The sequence below is a fragment of the Chiloscyllium plagiosum genome, chromosome 34, assembly GCF_004010195.1.
Source record: "Chiloscyllium plagiosum isolate BGI_BamShark_2017 chromosome 34, ASM401019v2, whole genome shotgun sequence".
Lineage (NCBI taxonomy): Eukaryota > Metazoa > Chordata > Chondrichthyes > Orectolobiformes > Hemiscylliidae > Chiloscyllium > Chiloscyllium plagiosum.
The window spans coordinates 7,111,257-7,129,607 of record NC_057743.1 but is presented as its reverse complement, the minus strand read 5'-3'; the positions used below and the strand labels follow the sequence as shown (position 1 = coordinate 7,129,607).

General features: G+C 43.6%; 1 protein-coding gene across 1 annotated transcript in view; it reads left to right on the top strand.

Annotated features, from left to right (window-relative positions):
• nphp4 (nephronophthisis 4) overlaps nt 1-16,285 on the top strand; it is a 431,885-nt gene extending 415,600 nt beyond the window's left edge. Inside the window, exons 26-30 of the mRNA XM_043675534.1 lie at nt 951-1,036; nt 4,261-4,432; nt 7,284-7,463; nt 9,427-9,570; nt 15,005-16,285. Coding sequence (XP_043531469.1) covers nt 951-1,036; nt 4,261-4,432; nt 7,284-7,463; nt 9,427-9,570; nt 15,005-15,145 — 723 coding nt within the window. The 3' untranslated portion in view covers nt 15,146-16,285. The remainder of the gene's footprint in view (nt 1-950; nt 1,037-4,260; nt 4,433-7,283; nt 7,464-9,426; nt 9,571-15,004) is intronic.
• The last annotated feature ends 2,066 nt before the right edge of the window (nt 16,286-18,351 follow it).

Below are 18,351 nucleotides of genomic sequence, written 5' to 3'. Positions count from 1 at the left end.
CTGGTTGCCTTCCTATCGGAAAGATGTTGTGAAACTTGAAAGGGTTCAGAAAAGATTTAAAAGGATGTTGCCAGGGTTGGAGGATCTGAGCTATAGGGAGAGGCTGAACAGGCTGAGGTTGTTTTCCCTGGAGCGTCGGAGGCTGAGGGGTGACCTTATGGAGGTTTATAAAATCATGAGGGGCATGGATAAGATAAATAGACAAAGTCTTTTCCCTGGGGTTGGGAAATCCAGAACTAGAGGGGATAGGTTTAGGGTGAGAGGGGAAAGAAATAAAAGAGACCTAAGGGGCAACCTTTTCACTCAGACAGTGGTACATGTATGGAATGAGCTGCCAGAGGAAGTGGTGGAGGCATCATTTAAGAGGCATCTGGATGAGTATATGAATAGGAAGATTTGGAGGGATATGGGCCAGGTGCTGGCAGGTGGGACTAGATTGGGTTGGGATATCTGGTTGCCAAGGACGAATTGGACCGAAGGGTTTGTTTCTATGCTTACATCTCTATGACTCTATCATTGGACTGTATGAGGAAATCGGAGAACGCAAAGGAAACCCATGCAGACACAGAGAGAACGTACAGACTCCACAAAGACCGTCACCCGGAGGTGGAATCAAACCCGTGTCCCAGGCACTGTGAGGCAGCAGAGCTAACCACCGAGCCACTGTGCTGGCTGGCAAAATGGCAGAAAGTATCTCCGTTTGTGGAGCTGGGTTTCTTTGCCTTTCTGAATGTCTTAATGCTGTGTTTGGGAGTTTGCAAAGTCATGAACTGACAAAAATACCAAAGATTTGTAGGGTTGAGAACATCTAGGTTCATATTTTAGCACAAGCTGCTGAGAAGATTTAATAGTTGCTTACTTGCAGGTGAATTACTGTTAGCATCAGCAGAGAACATTTTATTCTTTAATGGGCCAAACCTTTAACTATCTCATTTTTATTTCTTTTGCAGGCCCACAATGAGCCTCAGGATGTTTTCCTGAAAGTGGCGTGTGGCCCCAGTCCAGAGGTCAAGAAGTTCTTTGTCATTGTTTACATGTGAGAAACTTGATTTGAATTATCTGTGATTAGGTACCAACTAATCATTGCATGAAGTCACTGGGTCTACAATATGCTGCTTTCTATCCTTTGGATTTGTCAGAATAATAGATCTGTGCACATACAATGAAATTTTCAACCAGATGCACATAGAATATAGGAGCCCCAATAGTCAGTGGGAAATTGAGAAGCACATTTGTAAAGAGATCTCAGTTATCTGTAAGAACAATAGGGTGGTTATGGTACGGGCTTTTAACTTTCCAAACATAGACTGGGAGTGTCATAGTGCTAAGGGCTTGGATGGAGAGGAATTTGTTAAGTGTGTCCAAGACAATTTTCTGATTCAGTATGTGGATGTACCTACTAAAGAAGGAGCAAAATTTGACCTACTCTTGGGAAATAAGGCAGGTGACTGAGGTGTCAGTGGAGCAGTACTTTAGGGTCAGTGATCATATTAGTTTTAAAATAGTGATGGAAAAGGATAGACTGGATCTAAATGTTATTTCTAAATTAGAGGAAGGCCGATTTTGACAGTATTCAGCAAGAACTTGCAAAAATTGATTGAAAGTTTGTTCATGTTAGGGTGAAAGGCAAGACTGGTAGGAGTAGGGGATGCTGGATGATGACAGAAATTGAGGTTTTGATCAAGAAAAAGGTGGAAGCTTACGTTAAGTATAGACAGCAGGGATCGAGGGAATCCCTAGAATAATATAAAGGCAGTAGGAGTACACTTAAGAGGGAAATCAGGAGGGCAAAAAGGGGACATGAGATAGCGTTGGCAAATAGGGTGAAGAAGAATCCAAAGGGATTCGATAAATACATTAAGGACAAAAGGATAACTATGGAGAGAATAGGACTCCTCAAAGATCAGCAAGGCTGTCTATGCATGGAAGCGTAGCAGGCTGGGGAGATGCTAAGTGAGTATTTTACGTCAGTGTTTACTGTGGGGAAGGATATGGAAGATAGAGAGCGCGAGGAAATAAATAGCGACTTCTTGAAAAATGTCCATGTTACAGAGAAGGCAGTGCTGGAGGTCTTAAACGCATAAAGATGGATGAATCCCCGAGACCTGGATAGGTGTATCCTAGAACTCAGCGTGAAGCTAGGGCAGTGATTGCTTGGCTCTGTGCTGAGATGTTTGTGTCACCGATAGCCACCGGTGCGGTACTAGAACACTAGAGATTGACTAATGTGGAAAAGCCAGGGAACTATAGACCGGTCAGCTTGACATCTGTGGTGGGCAAGTTGTTGGAGGGAATCCTGAGGGACAGGATTTACACGTATTTGGAAGGGCAAGGACTGATTAGATCATGTCTCACTAACTTGAAGAAATAACCAGAAGGATTGATGAGTGCAAAGCATGGATGGACTTCAGTAAGGCGTTCAACTAGGTTCCTCATGGTAGACTGATCAGCAAGGTCGGATCAAATGGAATACACGGAGAACTTGCCATTTGGATACAGAACTGGCTTGAAGGTAGAAGAGAGAGAGTGGTGGTAGAGAGTTGCTTTTCAGACTGGAGGCCTGTGACCAGTGTTGTCCCACTAGGATCAGTGCTGCGTCCACTGCTTTTTGTTATTTATAGAATGATTTGGATGTGAACATAGGAGGCACAGTTAGTAAGTTTGCAGATGACATCAAAACTGGAGCTATAGTGGACAGTGAAGAAGGTTACCTCAGATTACAACTGGATCTTGATCATATGGGCCAATGGGCTGATGAATGGCAGATGGAGTTTAATTTAGATAAATGCGAGGTAAATCAGGGAAGGACTTATAAACTTAATGGTAAGGTCCTGGAGAGTGGTGCTTAACAAAGATACCTTGGAATGCAAGTTCATTATTCCATGATAGTGGATTCGCAGGTAGATACGATAGTGAAGAGGCATTTGGTATGCTTGCCTTTATTGGTCAGTGCATTGTATGTAGGAGTTGGGAGGTCATGTTGCAGCTGTACAGGATGTTGGTTAGACCACTTTTGGAATACAGTGTGCAATTATGGTCTCCCTCCTATTGGAAGAATGCTATGGAACTCGAAAGGGTTTAGAAAAGATTTACAAGGATGTTACCAGGATTGGAGCATTTGAGCTGTAGGGCAAGGCTGTTTTCCCTGGGGAATCGGTGGCTATGGAATGAAATAATAGAGGTTTATAAAATCATGAAGGGGATAATTAGGGTGAATAGCCAAGGTCTTTTTCCCAGTGTAGGGGAGTCCAAAATGAGTGTGCTTAGTTCAAGCTGAGTGGGGAAAGATTTGAAAGGAACCTGAGGGAAAACCTTTTCACACACAACGGAATGAGCTGCCAGAGGAAGTGGTGGAGGCTGGTAAGTTACAACATTTAAAAGGCATCTGGATGGGTTTGGAGAGATATGAACCAAGTGCTGACCAATGGGACTAGCCTAATTTAGATTCAATGTTGGACCAAAAGGTCTGTTTCTGTGCTGTACGACACTGTGACTGTGTACATGACAATACACATTACATTTGAAGCCCTGTTGGCTGCACACTGCAGGTCCGGAAAGCTGAGTCTTTGAATGACGTATCTCTCTGGCTGCTGTTGGGAGTGTGAGAGAATCCCTCTTCTAAAATGGAGCCGTGACAGAAGGAGACCATTCAGCCACTTGGATCATGTTGTCACATGGGCAAAATGAAAAAAAAATCTATTCTGGAAATTTGAAATAAGATCAAAAAATTCTTCATGTTGCATTTTGATAAAATGCCCCGAAGGTCTACTCTCTTCAGATGCTGTTTATCTGCTGTACTTTGTTCTCTTCTGGAACCAGACTGGCAGTTGCCTATTGGCAGTGGTTTCCCCAAGTACCGGTGAGTGATGGCAAGATCTGATGTGCCATCAGGAGACTCTAGAGTAGGGTCTTCCAAACGTTGGGGTCAAGAGCTCTGACCAAGTTATGCAGCTGTGTTTCCATTCTAATAAGGCCCTGATCTCACAGCCTCTCCTCTCCCACATTTTCATAATCTCCCTCCCTTCCTCAAACCCTGCAAACTCTCATAGAGAGAGAGATTTCAACCCTCAAAATCAGATCATGACCCGGGAAATGGTTTGGGAAGCACTGCCAGGGAACATTCTGAAGGTTAGCCCCTTTGAATCTTTATAACTGGGGATCAATTAGCAGCAAGCTATACACATTTATCTTGCATTGAACTACTGCAGTTTGATCAAATAGAGGGAAGTGAGGAGAAACATTTCTGGCTCCATTTTGCAGGGACCCCTGGGTGGCAGTGCCCGTCCAGATATGGCAGTTCTACATACACTCCATGCAAAAGATTGATGTGAGCTGTGTGGTCGGGGAACTTACTCAACTCTCACTGGTTCTACGTGGGACACAAGCTGTCCGGAAGGTCGCTGCTTATACCTCAAGTCCTGAAGAGTTGCAGGTAACTGTACATTTATTGACAGAGAGATTACACCATTTTAAATATTGTTTTGTCACTTTCACATCTTTCGAGATACAAGCTCTTAGCTCCCAAATTTATGCACTACCTCCCTTTCTGGCAACTTAGTAAATGGAAAATCAGGGAGAGCTGAGGATCAGGATGAGCTGGGGATCAGGTTGGGGATTATGGTGAGCTGGGGATCGGGTTGGGGATTGTGGTGAGATGGGGATTGGGTTGGAGATTGCGGTGAGTTGGGGATTGGGTTGGGGATTGCGATGAGCTGGGGATTGGGTTGGCGATTGCGGTGAGCTGGGGATTGGGTTGGGTTGTGGTGAGCTGGGGATTGGGTTGGAGATCATGGTGAGCTGGGGATCGGATTGGAGATTGGGGTGAGCTGGGGATTGGGGTGTGGTTGTGGTGAGCTGGGGATCGGAGTGAGGAGAAACATTTCTGGCTCCATTTTGCAGGGACCCCTGGGTGGCAGTGCCCGTCCAGATATGGCAGTTCTACATACACTCCATGCAAAAGATTGATGTGAGCTGTGTGGTCGGGGAACTTACTCAACTCTCACTGGTTCTACGTGGGACACAAGCTGTCCGGAAGGTCGCTGCTTATACCTCAAGTCCTGAAGAGTTGCAGGTAACTGTACATTTATTGACAGAGAGATTACACCATTTTAAATATTGTTTTGTCACTTTCACATCTTTCGAGATACAAGCTCTTAGCTCCCAAATTTATGCACTACCTCCCTTTCTGGCAACTTAGTAAATGGAAAATCAGGGAGAGCTGAGGATCAGGATGAGCTGGGGATCAGGTTGGGGATTATGGTGAGCTGGGGATCGGGTTGGGGATTGCGGTGAGCTGAGGCTCGGGTTGGGTATTGCGGTGAGCTGGGGATCTGGTTGGGGATTGTGGTGAGCTGGGGATCCGGTCTGGGGATCCGGTTGGGGATTGTGGTGAGCTGGGGATCGGGTTGGTGAGCTGGGGATCGGGTTGGAGATTGCGGTGAGCTGGGAATCAGGTTGGGGATTGCGGTGAGCTGAGGATCAGGTTGGAGATTGCGGTGAGCTGAGGATCGGGTTGGGGATTGTGGTGAGCTAGGGACTGGCCTGGGGATTGCGGTGAGCTGGGGATCGGGTCAGGGATTGCGATGAGCTAGGGACCGGCCTGGCGATTGCGGTGAGCTGGGGATCGGGCCAGAGATTGCAGTGAGCTGGGGATCCGGTCAGGGATTGCGGTGATCTGGGGATCGGGTCGGGGATTGTGGTGCGCTGGGGATTGTGGTGAGCTAGAGATCTGGTTGGGGATTGTGGTGAGCTAGGGATCTGGTTGGGGATTGGGGTGAGCTGGGGATTGGGTTGGGGATTGTGGTGAGCTAGGGATCGGTTGGGGATTGTGGTGAGCTAGGGATCCGGTCGGGGATTGTGGAGAGCTGGGGATCCAGTCGGGGATTGGGATGAGCTGGGGATCCAGTCGGGGATTGGGATGAGCTGGGGATCCAGTCGGGGATTGGGATGAGCTGGGGATCCAGTCGGGGATTGGGATGAGCTGGGGATCCAGTCGGGGATTGGGATGAGCTGGGGATCCAGTCGGGGATTGGGATGAGCTGGGGATCCAGTCGGGGATTGGGATGAGCTGGGGATCCAGTCGGGGATTGGGATGAGCTGGGGATCCAGTCGGGGATTGGGATGAGCTGGGGATCCAGTCGGGGATTGGGATGAGCTGGGGATCCAGTCGGGGATTGGGATGAGCTGGGGATCCAGTCGGGGATTGGGATGAGCTGGGGATCCAGTCGGGGATTGGGATGAGCTGGGGATCCAGTCGGGGATTGGGATGAGCTGGGGATCCAGTCGGGGATTGGGATGAGCTGGGGATTCCAGTCGGGATTGGGATGAGCTGGGGATCCAGTCGGGGATTGGGATGAGCTGGGGATCTGGACGGGGATTGGGGTGTGCTCGGGATCCGGTCGGGGATTGATGTGAGCTGGGGATCAGGTCAGGGATCAGGGTGAGCTGGCGATCAGGTCAGGGATCAGGGTGAGTTGTGAACTGAAGTTACTCAGTGAGCTGACCTCTGAATACATTTCTGTCTAAAAGTTCCCTGTCCAATGTGCAAATCCCAACTATAAATCAAAAAGCTTCCTGTTCTGATTGAGAACTAAGCTGAGTGAATTGGGTGAGATGATTAGAATTTACCCCTTTGAGCTGGACAGAATGAAACGTCTGAAGCGGCGTGACCATAGCTGCAGATTGTGGGGTTGGAGCGAGGCCAGGGTGAGACTTGGCAGAGGCATTCCTGTATAAAATAACGAGAGGTACAGATAGGCTTAATGGTAGTTGTCTTTTCCCTCGGGTGGCAGATTTCAAGACTTGAGGGTGCATTTTTAAGGTGAGAGCAGAGAGATTTTGAAAAAGACATAAGGGGCAAATGTTTTACAGAGTGATTCACATGTGGAATGAACATCCTGAGGAAGTGGTGGATGTGGGTGCAGTTATAACATTTAAAAAGCATTTGGATAAATCCATGAATAGGAAAGGTTTGGAGGGGTATAGGCCAGGAGCAGGCAGGTGGGACTAGTTTAGTTTGGGATTATGTTCCACATGGACTGGTTGAATCGAAAGGTCTGTTTCCATGCTGTCTGGTCATAAAGAAACTGAGCTGGATGGGGTAGTTACATGGAAGGAGGTTGTATCATTCAGAATGACATCCACAGGAGAGCCCAGGAAAGATTTCAGAGACCCGTGTTGTCAGTCTCCTTGTCTTTGTGCAAATTTTTATTGATTGATGTTTAGGAATATAATTTTATAAATAGATCTTTTGAAACTTTAATATGTTTTCATTATCCCTGTAGACTACACCCTCAGATGTCTTCTTACTTCCACCGCACACAGTGAAGGACCTGCACATTAGTATACGTCCTCAGAAAGAAGGAGATCGCTGTCTCTACCTGAATGTAGTGGATGTCGATTTTCGCCAGCTGGTAGCCTCTTGGCTGGTCTGCTTAAGTTGTAAGCAGCCCACCATCTGTAAGGTAATGAGACTATTGCATCTTTATTAAAGACAAATGGATCAATATAAGGTTATTCACTCATTTCAGTATCTTAATGAATCCTTTCATATACATGGGCACAATTCTTCCTGCCCATTAGTTTTGCCTTTAGCTCTTACCTCTGTGTCCTTTCAGTGCCAAGCAAGGGCTGCTCAGTGACTCAATTGCATCCAAGATTGACCTCACCTGCTTCTGTCCCCTTTAGCCTCAGCATTTCCACAGGCCCGACAACTCCTTAACTACAATATTTCCTTCAACCTGACCCCTCCTCGTTCTGATATCACCTTCGACCCCAGTACCTCATCAGCTCAGTCTGTGCTGATCATTCACTGAACACTAGGAAGATGTGAAATATTAATGTGGAAGCGAAAGCTGAAGCTTCAGTAGTCTTTATTTTAATTTGTATTATGAGTGTTATCGGCTGGGCCAGCATTTATTGCTCGTCCCTACTTGCCCTTGAGATGGTGGTGATGAGCTGCCTTCTGCAGTCCCCCAGCTCATGCTCAATACATCCTGATGCCATGTCAATGAAAGGATTCTGCTGCCTGGGTTGATGAAGCACTTGTTTTCAGTGAAGACAAATAATGTAGTCATAAACTCAGTAAGGTTTAGAGAGAGTGTTTTTGCTCGTGAAGTAAGAACCATTAGATATCACTAAGGCATCATCCCATGAACATTGCTGTTGACGTGAGTTGCATTGACCTTCGAATCACTGCAGTGGAGTTTCACACCTGAATTCACTGTGATCAAATGCTCGGAGTGGCTGCTGCTCAAACTCTCTGATAAATCTGTAGGTGAGTTACGTTGTTTTTCAAGAGAAACATCCTGCATTGAGGCAAAGAAAGGGAGGAAATAATTTTGGACAGTAAAGCATGCTGTGGTACAAGATGTCTGTTATACATCCTGCCCAATATTCCTCATTGACTTTGGTGGAGTTGATCATGAGCATAGAAATTGCTGGAAAACCTCAGCAGCTCTATCAGCATCTGTGGAGAGAAAACAGTTTTGCACAGATGCTGAGATTTTTCCAGCAGTTTCTGATTTTGTTTCTGATTCCCAGCACCTGCAGTTTTTTGGTGTTTTTTTTTGTTGATCATTGAGCAGGTCGATTAGACAAGGCAGCAGGAGCACCTTCATTCGCATTGCACAATTGCCAGCAAAGATCTCTAGCCTTTCAGTTTTCTTGCCCATTGGACTTGAGCAACTTGGATTGCCTCAATTCTTCAGGTGTTAAGTGCATGGATTTATTTGGACCTGAGCTGTACAAACCAGCGAAGTGTGAGGTTCAATTTGATTTTGTGCTAGAGTATGTTGATCTGAGGCTGAAGCAGTGACAGGGCTCCGATAATTGACATATGTATCGCTGAACTCTTTAATGAGGGCTGAATGGAGCTACGTCAACAATATGAGAGAGAAGGCCAAGTAATGAACCTCATGTTGACTGATGGACAACTGTGTAGAAAGACCTCATTACTGCTGAGAAGAGAGAGATGTTGTCTAACTGTCTCATCTTGCATCAGGTCATACGTAAGAATACAAAAACAATCACAGCCATTTTTACGACAGGGAAAAAAAAGGTTGCTAATTGGTTGGCAAGTTGATTCTGATTGGCTTGTATTCAAAAGTTTAATACAATTTTTGATTTAAAAATTTTTAAACAATCACAACAATTTATGCTGTTAAAGAGTGCTGGTAAGTTGACTCTCATTGGTTCAGATGCCTTGTAGTATACATTGTCATTGTTTAAAATTTGGCGTTCTTGTATTTGTCCCAACGAACCACGCGTAAAGCTTCAGTAACATATTTCTCTTTGCAGCAGTTCTCAAGTTCAGTACTTTTGATGTGGGAAATTGGACAAACATTGTGGTTAAGTAGTAGGATCGACATACCAGTCTTTTTGGCTTCACTTTTCAATTTGTATTCATGCTGTTGTCTTTGTTCAAAGGCTTTTGAGATCTCTATTCCCATTGGGGAAGGGAGAGGTAGCAACAAGCGCATCAGCTACACCAATCCCTACCCGAACAAACGGATGTTCTTCCTGTGGACCAACCGGCCGGATTTACTACAATACAAAGAAGACTCTTTTGAGGTGAGCGCTGTGCATAACTCAATTTAAAATAATGTCAGGTTTTCACCAAATTTGAAAAATAATTCTTTGAGGAAAACAAAAATTTGGAGTAACACCAGGAACTTTTCCCTCGTGACTTAGACTTTGTCTGCATTTTGAAAGCAGCGTGCCCAAGGTTGTGACCTTGTAATGCCTAGATCATGGTGCATCTGGAACGCAGCACTCAGTTCTGATTATCAGCCACTTACTGGATTCTGTAAGCTCAAGGGAATGAGCTGTGACGAAAGGTTAGAGAATGTTAAATTGAGACTGAACACTCTGGAAATACTCAGCAGATCTGGCAGGATATGTGGAGAGTGAAATAGAATTGAAATTTGGAATCACTGGCCTATCCTCAGAACAAGTTAGAGAATTGTAAATGCTACAGCCTGTAGGGAGAATTGAGGGTGGAGATGTCATCAGGATAGATTAAATATGAAATTTAACTGATTTGCAATGTACGAAATGAATTGCAAGGTAGTAAAGAAAATCCACACTCTCCTCCTCCTGCCCTCTGAATATTTGCAGATGAAATATTACCAAATATTACCAAACCCCTCAGATAGAGAACATGAGGGACCAAGGTCCAATCCTCCCACTTGTTTTCCTCCCACATTGCATTTACTATATGACATGTTTCAAATTAGTCATAAACTGCATTTCAAGCTATTATTTTCTGAAATAAATGTATCTAATTTGCATTTGAATGAGTCAGTCCCAATTACTTCCACCCTCTCCTTTGAGATCCTGTTCTGTTGATTGACCTGTCACTCACTAAGGATTACCTTTAAATTTAGTTTCTGCCCAAGTTCTCAGATTCAGCTATTCTGGGCAGAGGGTAATGTGTCAGCTAGAATCAGTCACCTCCTGCCTCTAAGGTTATGGCTTCAAATGTGTCCTCACACACTGAAGCATAGAATTTGGTTGAAAGTTCATTATAGTGAGGAAAAGCAGTCTTTTAAATGAGGCACTAAAACACCATCTGCTCCCTGTTGCAAGTGGATTTAAAAGATCTCAAGATAGCGTTTAGAAAACTGCAATAGATGAAGAGAGGCAGATTTTCTATGTTCTAGTCAATGTTCATTCCTCAGTCATGCTGAAAACAGATCTACCACTTGAGTGCGCGCTTGCTCTCTTTCTCTCTTCTCTTTTTCTCTTCTCTTTCTTTCTCTCTTTCTTTCTCATTCTCTCCCTCTCTGTCTCTCTGGCTTCTCTTTCCCTCTACAAAGTACGTTCAGCTAGGGTAACCTCACTGTTGTTTGTGATGTGTCCTGCTGAAGGAAGCATGGCATCATTTCCTTCTTTTTATAAGTGTTGTAGACCCAAATTAATACTTTCAGATAGATTAGACTGACCAGGAGTTGCACATTTTAAGTTGATGAGAAATAACTTTGGCACAGATATTGATTAGGACTTCTTTATTTAAGTTAATATTTAGAATAATCTTCAAGACAAGGCTGTAAGAGAAAAGGTTTAGGGTTGTTCAAACCACTGGGAATATGAATGTGTTATGAATTAATTTTGGGACAGATATCCTCTGCTTGTTTGCTCCTGAGAGAGTTATACAGGGCTACAGTATATTTGCTCTGGATATTAATGTTATATTATTGTCTTGTTATGGTTGAGGATAAAGAGGCAAAGAGTATTTATTGATCCAGTAGTTTAGGCAGATTTAAAAAAAAGGAGTTTGTCTGAGGAATAAAGAACAAAGAAAATTTACAGCCCTCCAAGCCAGAGCCAATCTAAATCCCCTGTCTAAACCTGTCTGTCAATTCCTAAGCATCTGTATCCCTCTGCTCCCCACCTACTCATGCATTTGTCCAGACACATCTTAAATGAATCTACCGTGCCTGCCACTACCACCTCTACTGGCAATGCGTTCCAAACGCCCACCACCCTCTGTGTGAAATACTTGCTGCGTGTATCCCCCCTTAAACTTTCCACCTCTCACCTTGAAAGCGTGACCTCTCATTATTCTGAATGATTACTTTGCATTAGTGTTCACTGAGAGGAACATGATGAATGTTGAGATTAGAAAGAGAAGTTTGATTAGTCTGGATCACAGTGACATAAGTAGGCTCTTCCGTTCATTATATAATTCGCTCTAGAATTAGACTTGCCTAAATGCATCACCTCACATTTGTCTGGATTGAAAACCATCTGCCACTTTTCCGTCCAACTCTCCAGTCTATCTACATCCTCCTGTATTCTCTGACAGTCCCTTATGCTTTCTGCTACTCCACCAGTCTTTGTGTCATCTGCAAACTTGCTGATCATACCAACAGTGCCTTCTTCCAGATCATTTATGTATATTACAAACAACAGTGGCCCCAGCACCAATCCCTGTGGAACACCGCTGGTCACCTTTCTCCACTTCGAGAAACTCCCTTCAACTACTGCTCTCTGTCTCCTGTTGCTCAACCAGTTCTTTATCCATCTAGCTAGAATACCCTGCACACCATGTGACTTCACTTTCTCCATTAGTCTACCATGGGGAACCTTATCAAATGCCTAAAGTCTATGTCTATGACATCAACAGCCCTTCCTTCATCTATCAACTTGGTCACTTCCTCGAAGAACTCCATTAAGTTGGGAAGGCACAATCTCCCCCGCACAAAACCATGTTGCCTATCAGTGATAAGCCCATTCTTTTCTAAATATAAATAGATCCTATCCCTCAGTACCTTCTCCAGCAACTTTCCCACCACTGATGTCAGGCTCACTGGTCTGTAGTTACCCAGAGTATTCCTACTACCCTTCTTGTACAGGGGGACAACATGAGCAACCCTCCAGTCCTCCGGCACTTCACCTGTATTTAAGGATGCCACAAAGATATCTGTCAGGGCCTCATCTATTTCCCCTCTCGCCTCCCTCAGCAACCTGGGACAGATCCCATCCGCTCCTGGGGATTTGTCCATCTTAATAACCTCTAGCCGACCCAACACATCTTCCCTACGAATGTCAACGTGATCCAGAGTAATCAAATTTCTATCTCTAATCTCAACATTCATCATGTTCCTCTCTTCAGTGAACACTGAATCTCACTCATTCTCAATAAAGATGTAAGTGACATTGTGCTTCAATGATGTAGAGCCCTGGTGAGACTGCACCAGGAAGATGGTCAACTGTGTCTGTCGTCCTTACCTAAAGAAAGTGATTACTTGCCATTGAGGGACTGCAAAAAAAAATTACTAGTCTAATTCCTGGGCTGGCCGTCCAATCAGGAGAGCCTGTGGAGTGTGGGCCTATATTATTTAGAGTTTGGAAGAATAAGAGATGATCTTACAAAATTCTCAAAGAGCTGGGCAGGGTAGTTGTCAGAAAGAGGTTTTCCCTTGGCTGAGCTGAGGGTGAGTGTTGGTCCAGAACCACTGACTCAGAATAAAACGTAGGCCGGTTAGGGCTGAGGTGAGCAGGAATTTCTTCATTCAGAGGAATCTTTTGAACACTCTACCCAGAGTGCTGTTGAAGCTGAATAATTGGTTACCTTCATGAACCAGATTGATAGATTTCCAGATATCAAAATCATCAAAGAACATGGGGATAAAATGGTGTTCACGCAAAAGGATCAGTTGTGATCTTACTGAATGGCAGAATGGGCCAGAGGTACCGAATGGCTTACTGCAGCTCCACTTTCTATGTTCATACTAATTTGTTTGTGCACCTTTAAAGGGTGATTCATCACTTTATTTCTAAAGCAAAACAAAGAACTGCGGGATGCTGGCAGTCTGAAACAAAATCAGAGATTGCTGGTGAAACTTGGCAGGTCCGGCAGCACCTGTGGGGAGACAGCAGAGTTAGTGTTTGAGTCCAGTGACCCTTCAATGCAACTGATGAAGAAGGGTCATTCAGAACATTCTGAAGAAGACTCACTGGACTCGAAATGTTAACTCTGCTTTCGTCCCACAGATGCTGCCAGATCTGCTGAGTTTCTCCAGCAAATTTCTTTTTTGTTTGTTTCTTGAAGTACTGATGAGTGTCAAAGGGGACACTGGGAATTGGTAAGTAGGATTTCCATGTAATCTTTTGAGTAAGGGTTGGTCAGGCTGTGTCTCTGTCCATTGGAGTTTAGAAGAACTTGAGGTGTTCCTATTGAAACATCTACGATCCTGATGGGGTTTGACAGGGTGGTTGTTGAAAGGATGCTTTCTCTTGTCAGACAGATTAGAATATAGTGGCACAGTTTAAAAATAAGGGATGCCTCAAAAAAGATGGAAACAATGAGAATTTTTTTTCTAAGTTATTAGTCTGAGAAACTCTCCTCCTGAAAGCATGATGAAGGCAAGGTCATTGAATATTTTTAAAATAAGACAGATTCTTTATTACTAAGGGAGCGAAGCGTATTACAGTAGGCAAGAAAATAGAGTTAAGGCCACAATGAAGTCAATCATGTTCTTATCAAACGATATAGTAGTCTCAAAGGGTCAAATAGACTACTCTTACTCCTAATTTAGTGTGTATGTAAATCCTTAAGTTATGATCAGAATTAGATAGGGAATTGGTAAACAGTTTGTAAATAAAGTACAGTTCACAATCAAAGACCCTGCAAATTCAGGCCATGATTCATTCACTGATTAATGCAGCACAGAGACTGACAAATTATGAAAAAGGTTAATGTAATTTGACCCAAGCTAACAATGGTATCAGGCATTCGGGCACAATGTGCTTCAGCATCTAATAGAATTAACGCATGAGCTGGGAGTGCTGTGTGTCACTACAGTCTTTTCTTTATTTATTCACGGAATGTGGACGTCTCTGACTCGGCTAGCATTTGTTGCCCATTCCTAATTTCCCAGAGGAGAGTCAGCCACACTGCAGTGGGTCTGGAGTCACGTTGTAAACCAGACCAGGTAAAGGTGACAGATTTCCTTCCCTAAAAGACATTAGTAAACCTGATGGGTTTTTCCAACAATTGACAATGGATTCATGGCCATCATTAGACCCTTAATTCCAGAGTCTTCTTACTGAATTCAAATTCCACCATCTTCCATGGTAGGGTTTTAATCTGGGTCCCCAGAACGTTAGCTGAGTTTCTGGATTAATCGTCTAGCAAAATCACCACAAGGCCATTGCCCCTCTAAAGCTGAGGACTGAGGTGAAATGGGTTTCATTACTGAGGCATATCATTGTTTACTTTGAGCACTGAATGCATTAAGATAGCATTTCTTTCCCACTTCCCAATTTCCTGCTGTCATTTTGGTGGAAGATCTGTTGAGAGACGGAGGAAAGTGGCATTTTCGTCTTTTTTCCAGATTTGCACTGACGCGGTAGACAAGAGAAGAAATTATGCCAATTAATTTTTAAATGTATTTAAGTGCAAAAGGACCATCCTTAGTCCTTTTCATGAACATTAATTGTCATGTTCCTGAGTAGAGAACTGTCACTGTTTTTCACAAACTTTGCATTTTTTTTCCAGCTTGATGGTGGTGAGACTTACCATATCGGCCTGCGGTTTGCACCAGGCCAGAATCCTGGTGTGGAAGAAATCTTGATTTTAATTAATGACCAAGCTGAGAAAAATGAAGCAACTTATTGTGTGAAAATTACTTATCAATAAAATGTCTACTTGGATGCCTGATAAACTGGCATCTTTGAAGTGAGTGCATTTTGAAAGAGACATGGATCCCATAACTCAACGACAAGCTTGCTGTAAGAGAGGTCCGTGCAGAAGCTGATGTGTGTATGCCGGAGTGATAATAAAACAGCTCTGCAATAAGACACGACTGCTGCTCAGCAAAAAGTGAAAGTTCTACTTTAAACCTTCATACTTGTGACTACTGGTTCCCTGCCTAGTGCTTTCCATTGGTTTGAATACGCTGATATGTTTTATATCCTGCTCTGTTTTCACAACTTAATTTATAAAATATCTCTCTCCCATAATCTTAAAACATCGCATCCCTTTAGTGATCTTAGTGATTGATAGTCTAGGAACTCCAAGCCTTATCCTTCTCTAAAAATGTTTGCTATTCCTTTCATCTCACTGGCAATCTCCCACCCACCTCATTCTACTGGCATTAAGTACATTATCAACATTTTTATTACTTCGAGATTCTCCTGTTGGCCCCAAGCCCCACCTTCAAATTAGTCCAATTAACCCACAAATGTATCCACCATCTCCTGCCTTGTTCTGGGTCCTCTCATCAGCGTGCCTCATTAGCCTCCAATGCCTCTCAGTTACTAGCACAAAATCCTTGAAATCATCAGCCTCTTTTATAATCCCTCCCTGGCCTCACCTCACCCAGTGCCTTTCAGCTGAGACCCCGTGTATTGTTCATTGTGATGTTTGATAGTGGAGCCAGCTCCTGTATCAATGCAGTTCTGATGTTCCATCCCAAAATCCCGTGATCCACATCTTCAGTTCTTGTTTTAAAACTCCTCTTCAGAAACATGGTGTTGCTTAACTTTTCAAATTATTGTTTGTTCTTTGCTCTGGAACATGTAACATCTCAGCCCATTTTATTATGTTTAGATGGTAAATGCAAACTATCATCCCTTATCAATGATTTATTTGAACATGACCCTTAATAATAACTATTCACTGCAGAGTCCTAGAGCTCTACAGCACAGAAAAATGCCATTCAGAGCATGAAATATGCACTGGTCACAAACAAGCACCTAGGTATTCCAATCCCATTTTCCAGCTTTTGACCCATAGTCTTGTGTGCATTGGCATTGCAAGTGCACATCTAAATAGTTCTTAAATGTTATGAGGGTTTCTGCGTCTATCACCCTTACAGGCAGTAAGTTCCAGATTCCCATCACTCTCTGTCTGGGAAAAGAAATCCTAACATCCACTCTGAACCTCCTGCCCTTTGTCTTTAATCTATGCCCCAGTCATTAATCCCTCCACTGAGGGGGTGGGGAGGGAGAGTTCCTTCCTGTCTACTCTATCTTTGCTCCCCCATGTAATTTTATACATCTCAATTATGTCCATCGTCAGTCTCTTCTGCACTAAAGTCTGTCCAACCCCTCTTCATAAATAAAACTCTCTAGCCCAGGCAACATAATGGTAAATCTGCTCTGTAGCTTTGGCTAGTACCCTCCACCTTCCCAAAACAAAAACATGCAGCTCTCCTGCTGGCGCTCTGATCTCTGTGGTTGACATTTTTCATTTAATTGCAAGTTGACCTTACTCCCTAACATCAAAGTAAGGTACACGTTGATGTTATATTTTGATGATCCGTCTGCATTCTGACATCACAGAAATCAGCAGTCAATGTGTTAATCTTAAGTTTATCTCGTTTGACCTCTTGAGAGTAATAGTACAGAAAAGACATGTTAAGAGCAGCCATTTGATGGTTGCAGCTTTAGCCAGTGTTGTTAGAGAAAAAAAGAAGCTTATTTCAGACTGTAGAAAGCGGACCTGGGCCAGTCAAGATTTCTGCTGATAAAACAGTAGCTGAGAGGTCTGGAATCCTCAAATGGAGCATCATGTGTGGCCATTGCCCTGATGTATGAGGCCTGCTGATAAGTTCACTCTGCTTGGCTGGGGACAGGTGACATCCAGACCAACAGGACATATCTGCACCAACAGTCCGTATCCACACCTACAGGCGTTATCCAAACTTGCAATCAGTTGATCAAATATCATTTCACATCCACATAGAGACACTATGTTAATGATATTTTATTTTGTACTGAGAAAAACAATCTAGTCCCTGAGCATTTATTTTTAACCTTTGGCCTGTCTGCGTTTTCTAGGCTGTAGTAGTAACACACAGCTGCCAGAAGCCTGGTGTATTTACTGATTGGATAAGTTGGTCCTTTTTGTAATGAATATATAGTGCAAAATATATTTTTAAATAGAGAAGATGCTGATTCACTATAAACTGGGTGTGTACAGTTTTTCAGTATTACTTGTATGCATTATTTATTTTATATTTGTTACAATGCTTTATGGAACTCTGTGTAACCTTTTCAAAAGTAAAATCAGCTTTGTTTCTCAAAGTCTGTCTGTCTTCATTTGAAAAGGTGGAAATTAGAGTTAACTAAAATGGAGCACTTTGCAGGGGCTGACACTGAGCCTTTCACATCTGGGACCTGGGCTTGTACTGAATCCAAGACAGTAGAGGAGAGCTTCTCGTTTTGACCGTTCCCTGAGCAATGTTTGGGGGGGGGGGGAAGCTGTTAATAGACACAGGCTTGAAACCAAAATAACCCTAATTCAGCTTTAATCGGCAAGTTATTCAGAGGTTTCACAGAATCGCTGCCGCGTGCACTAGCGGATTGAGTTGTGACAAGAGTATCTAATAACAGTCACGTGGAAGCACTTGACGGTGACTCTGTGTAAACACCATATGAAATCACTCCTCTCCAGCAATGCATTTCCCCATAGAGTCATTGATGTTGAATACTGTTCAGGGAAGGAGGTACAGTTCTGTATTCTTATGACAGTGCATGTTCCCAAGGTATGACATCACTTAGGGATGGCTGCCGGGAACAGTTTGCAGACAGGCCCAGAAGTGTTTGGTCTCATACTCCATGAATCTCTGTTGCCAGGGTGCTGCCCGGGCATCTGTGGATGGTGTCACTTACAATCACGATTGAGCTGAAATTCAATGTTAATGTTCATACACAAACAGGAAGCTTGCAGGTTTGGGATGGAGAGGTGTTAAGTGCTAAGTGAATCAGGCCTCACAATTTCAAAATAATCAGTCTACAGCCCCTGCCCTGTCATCCCCACCCATTCGGGCTTTCACTTCACAGAGCCAGAGGACTTATACACTTAATGGTAAGGTCCTGGGGAGTGTTGCTAAATAAAGA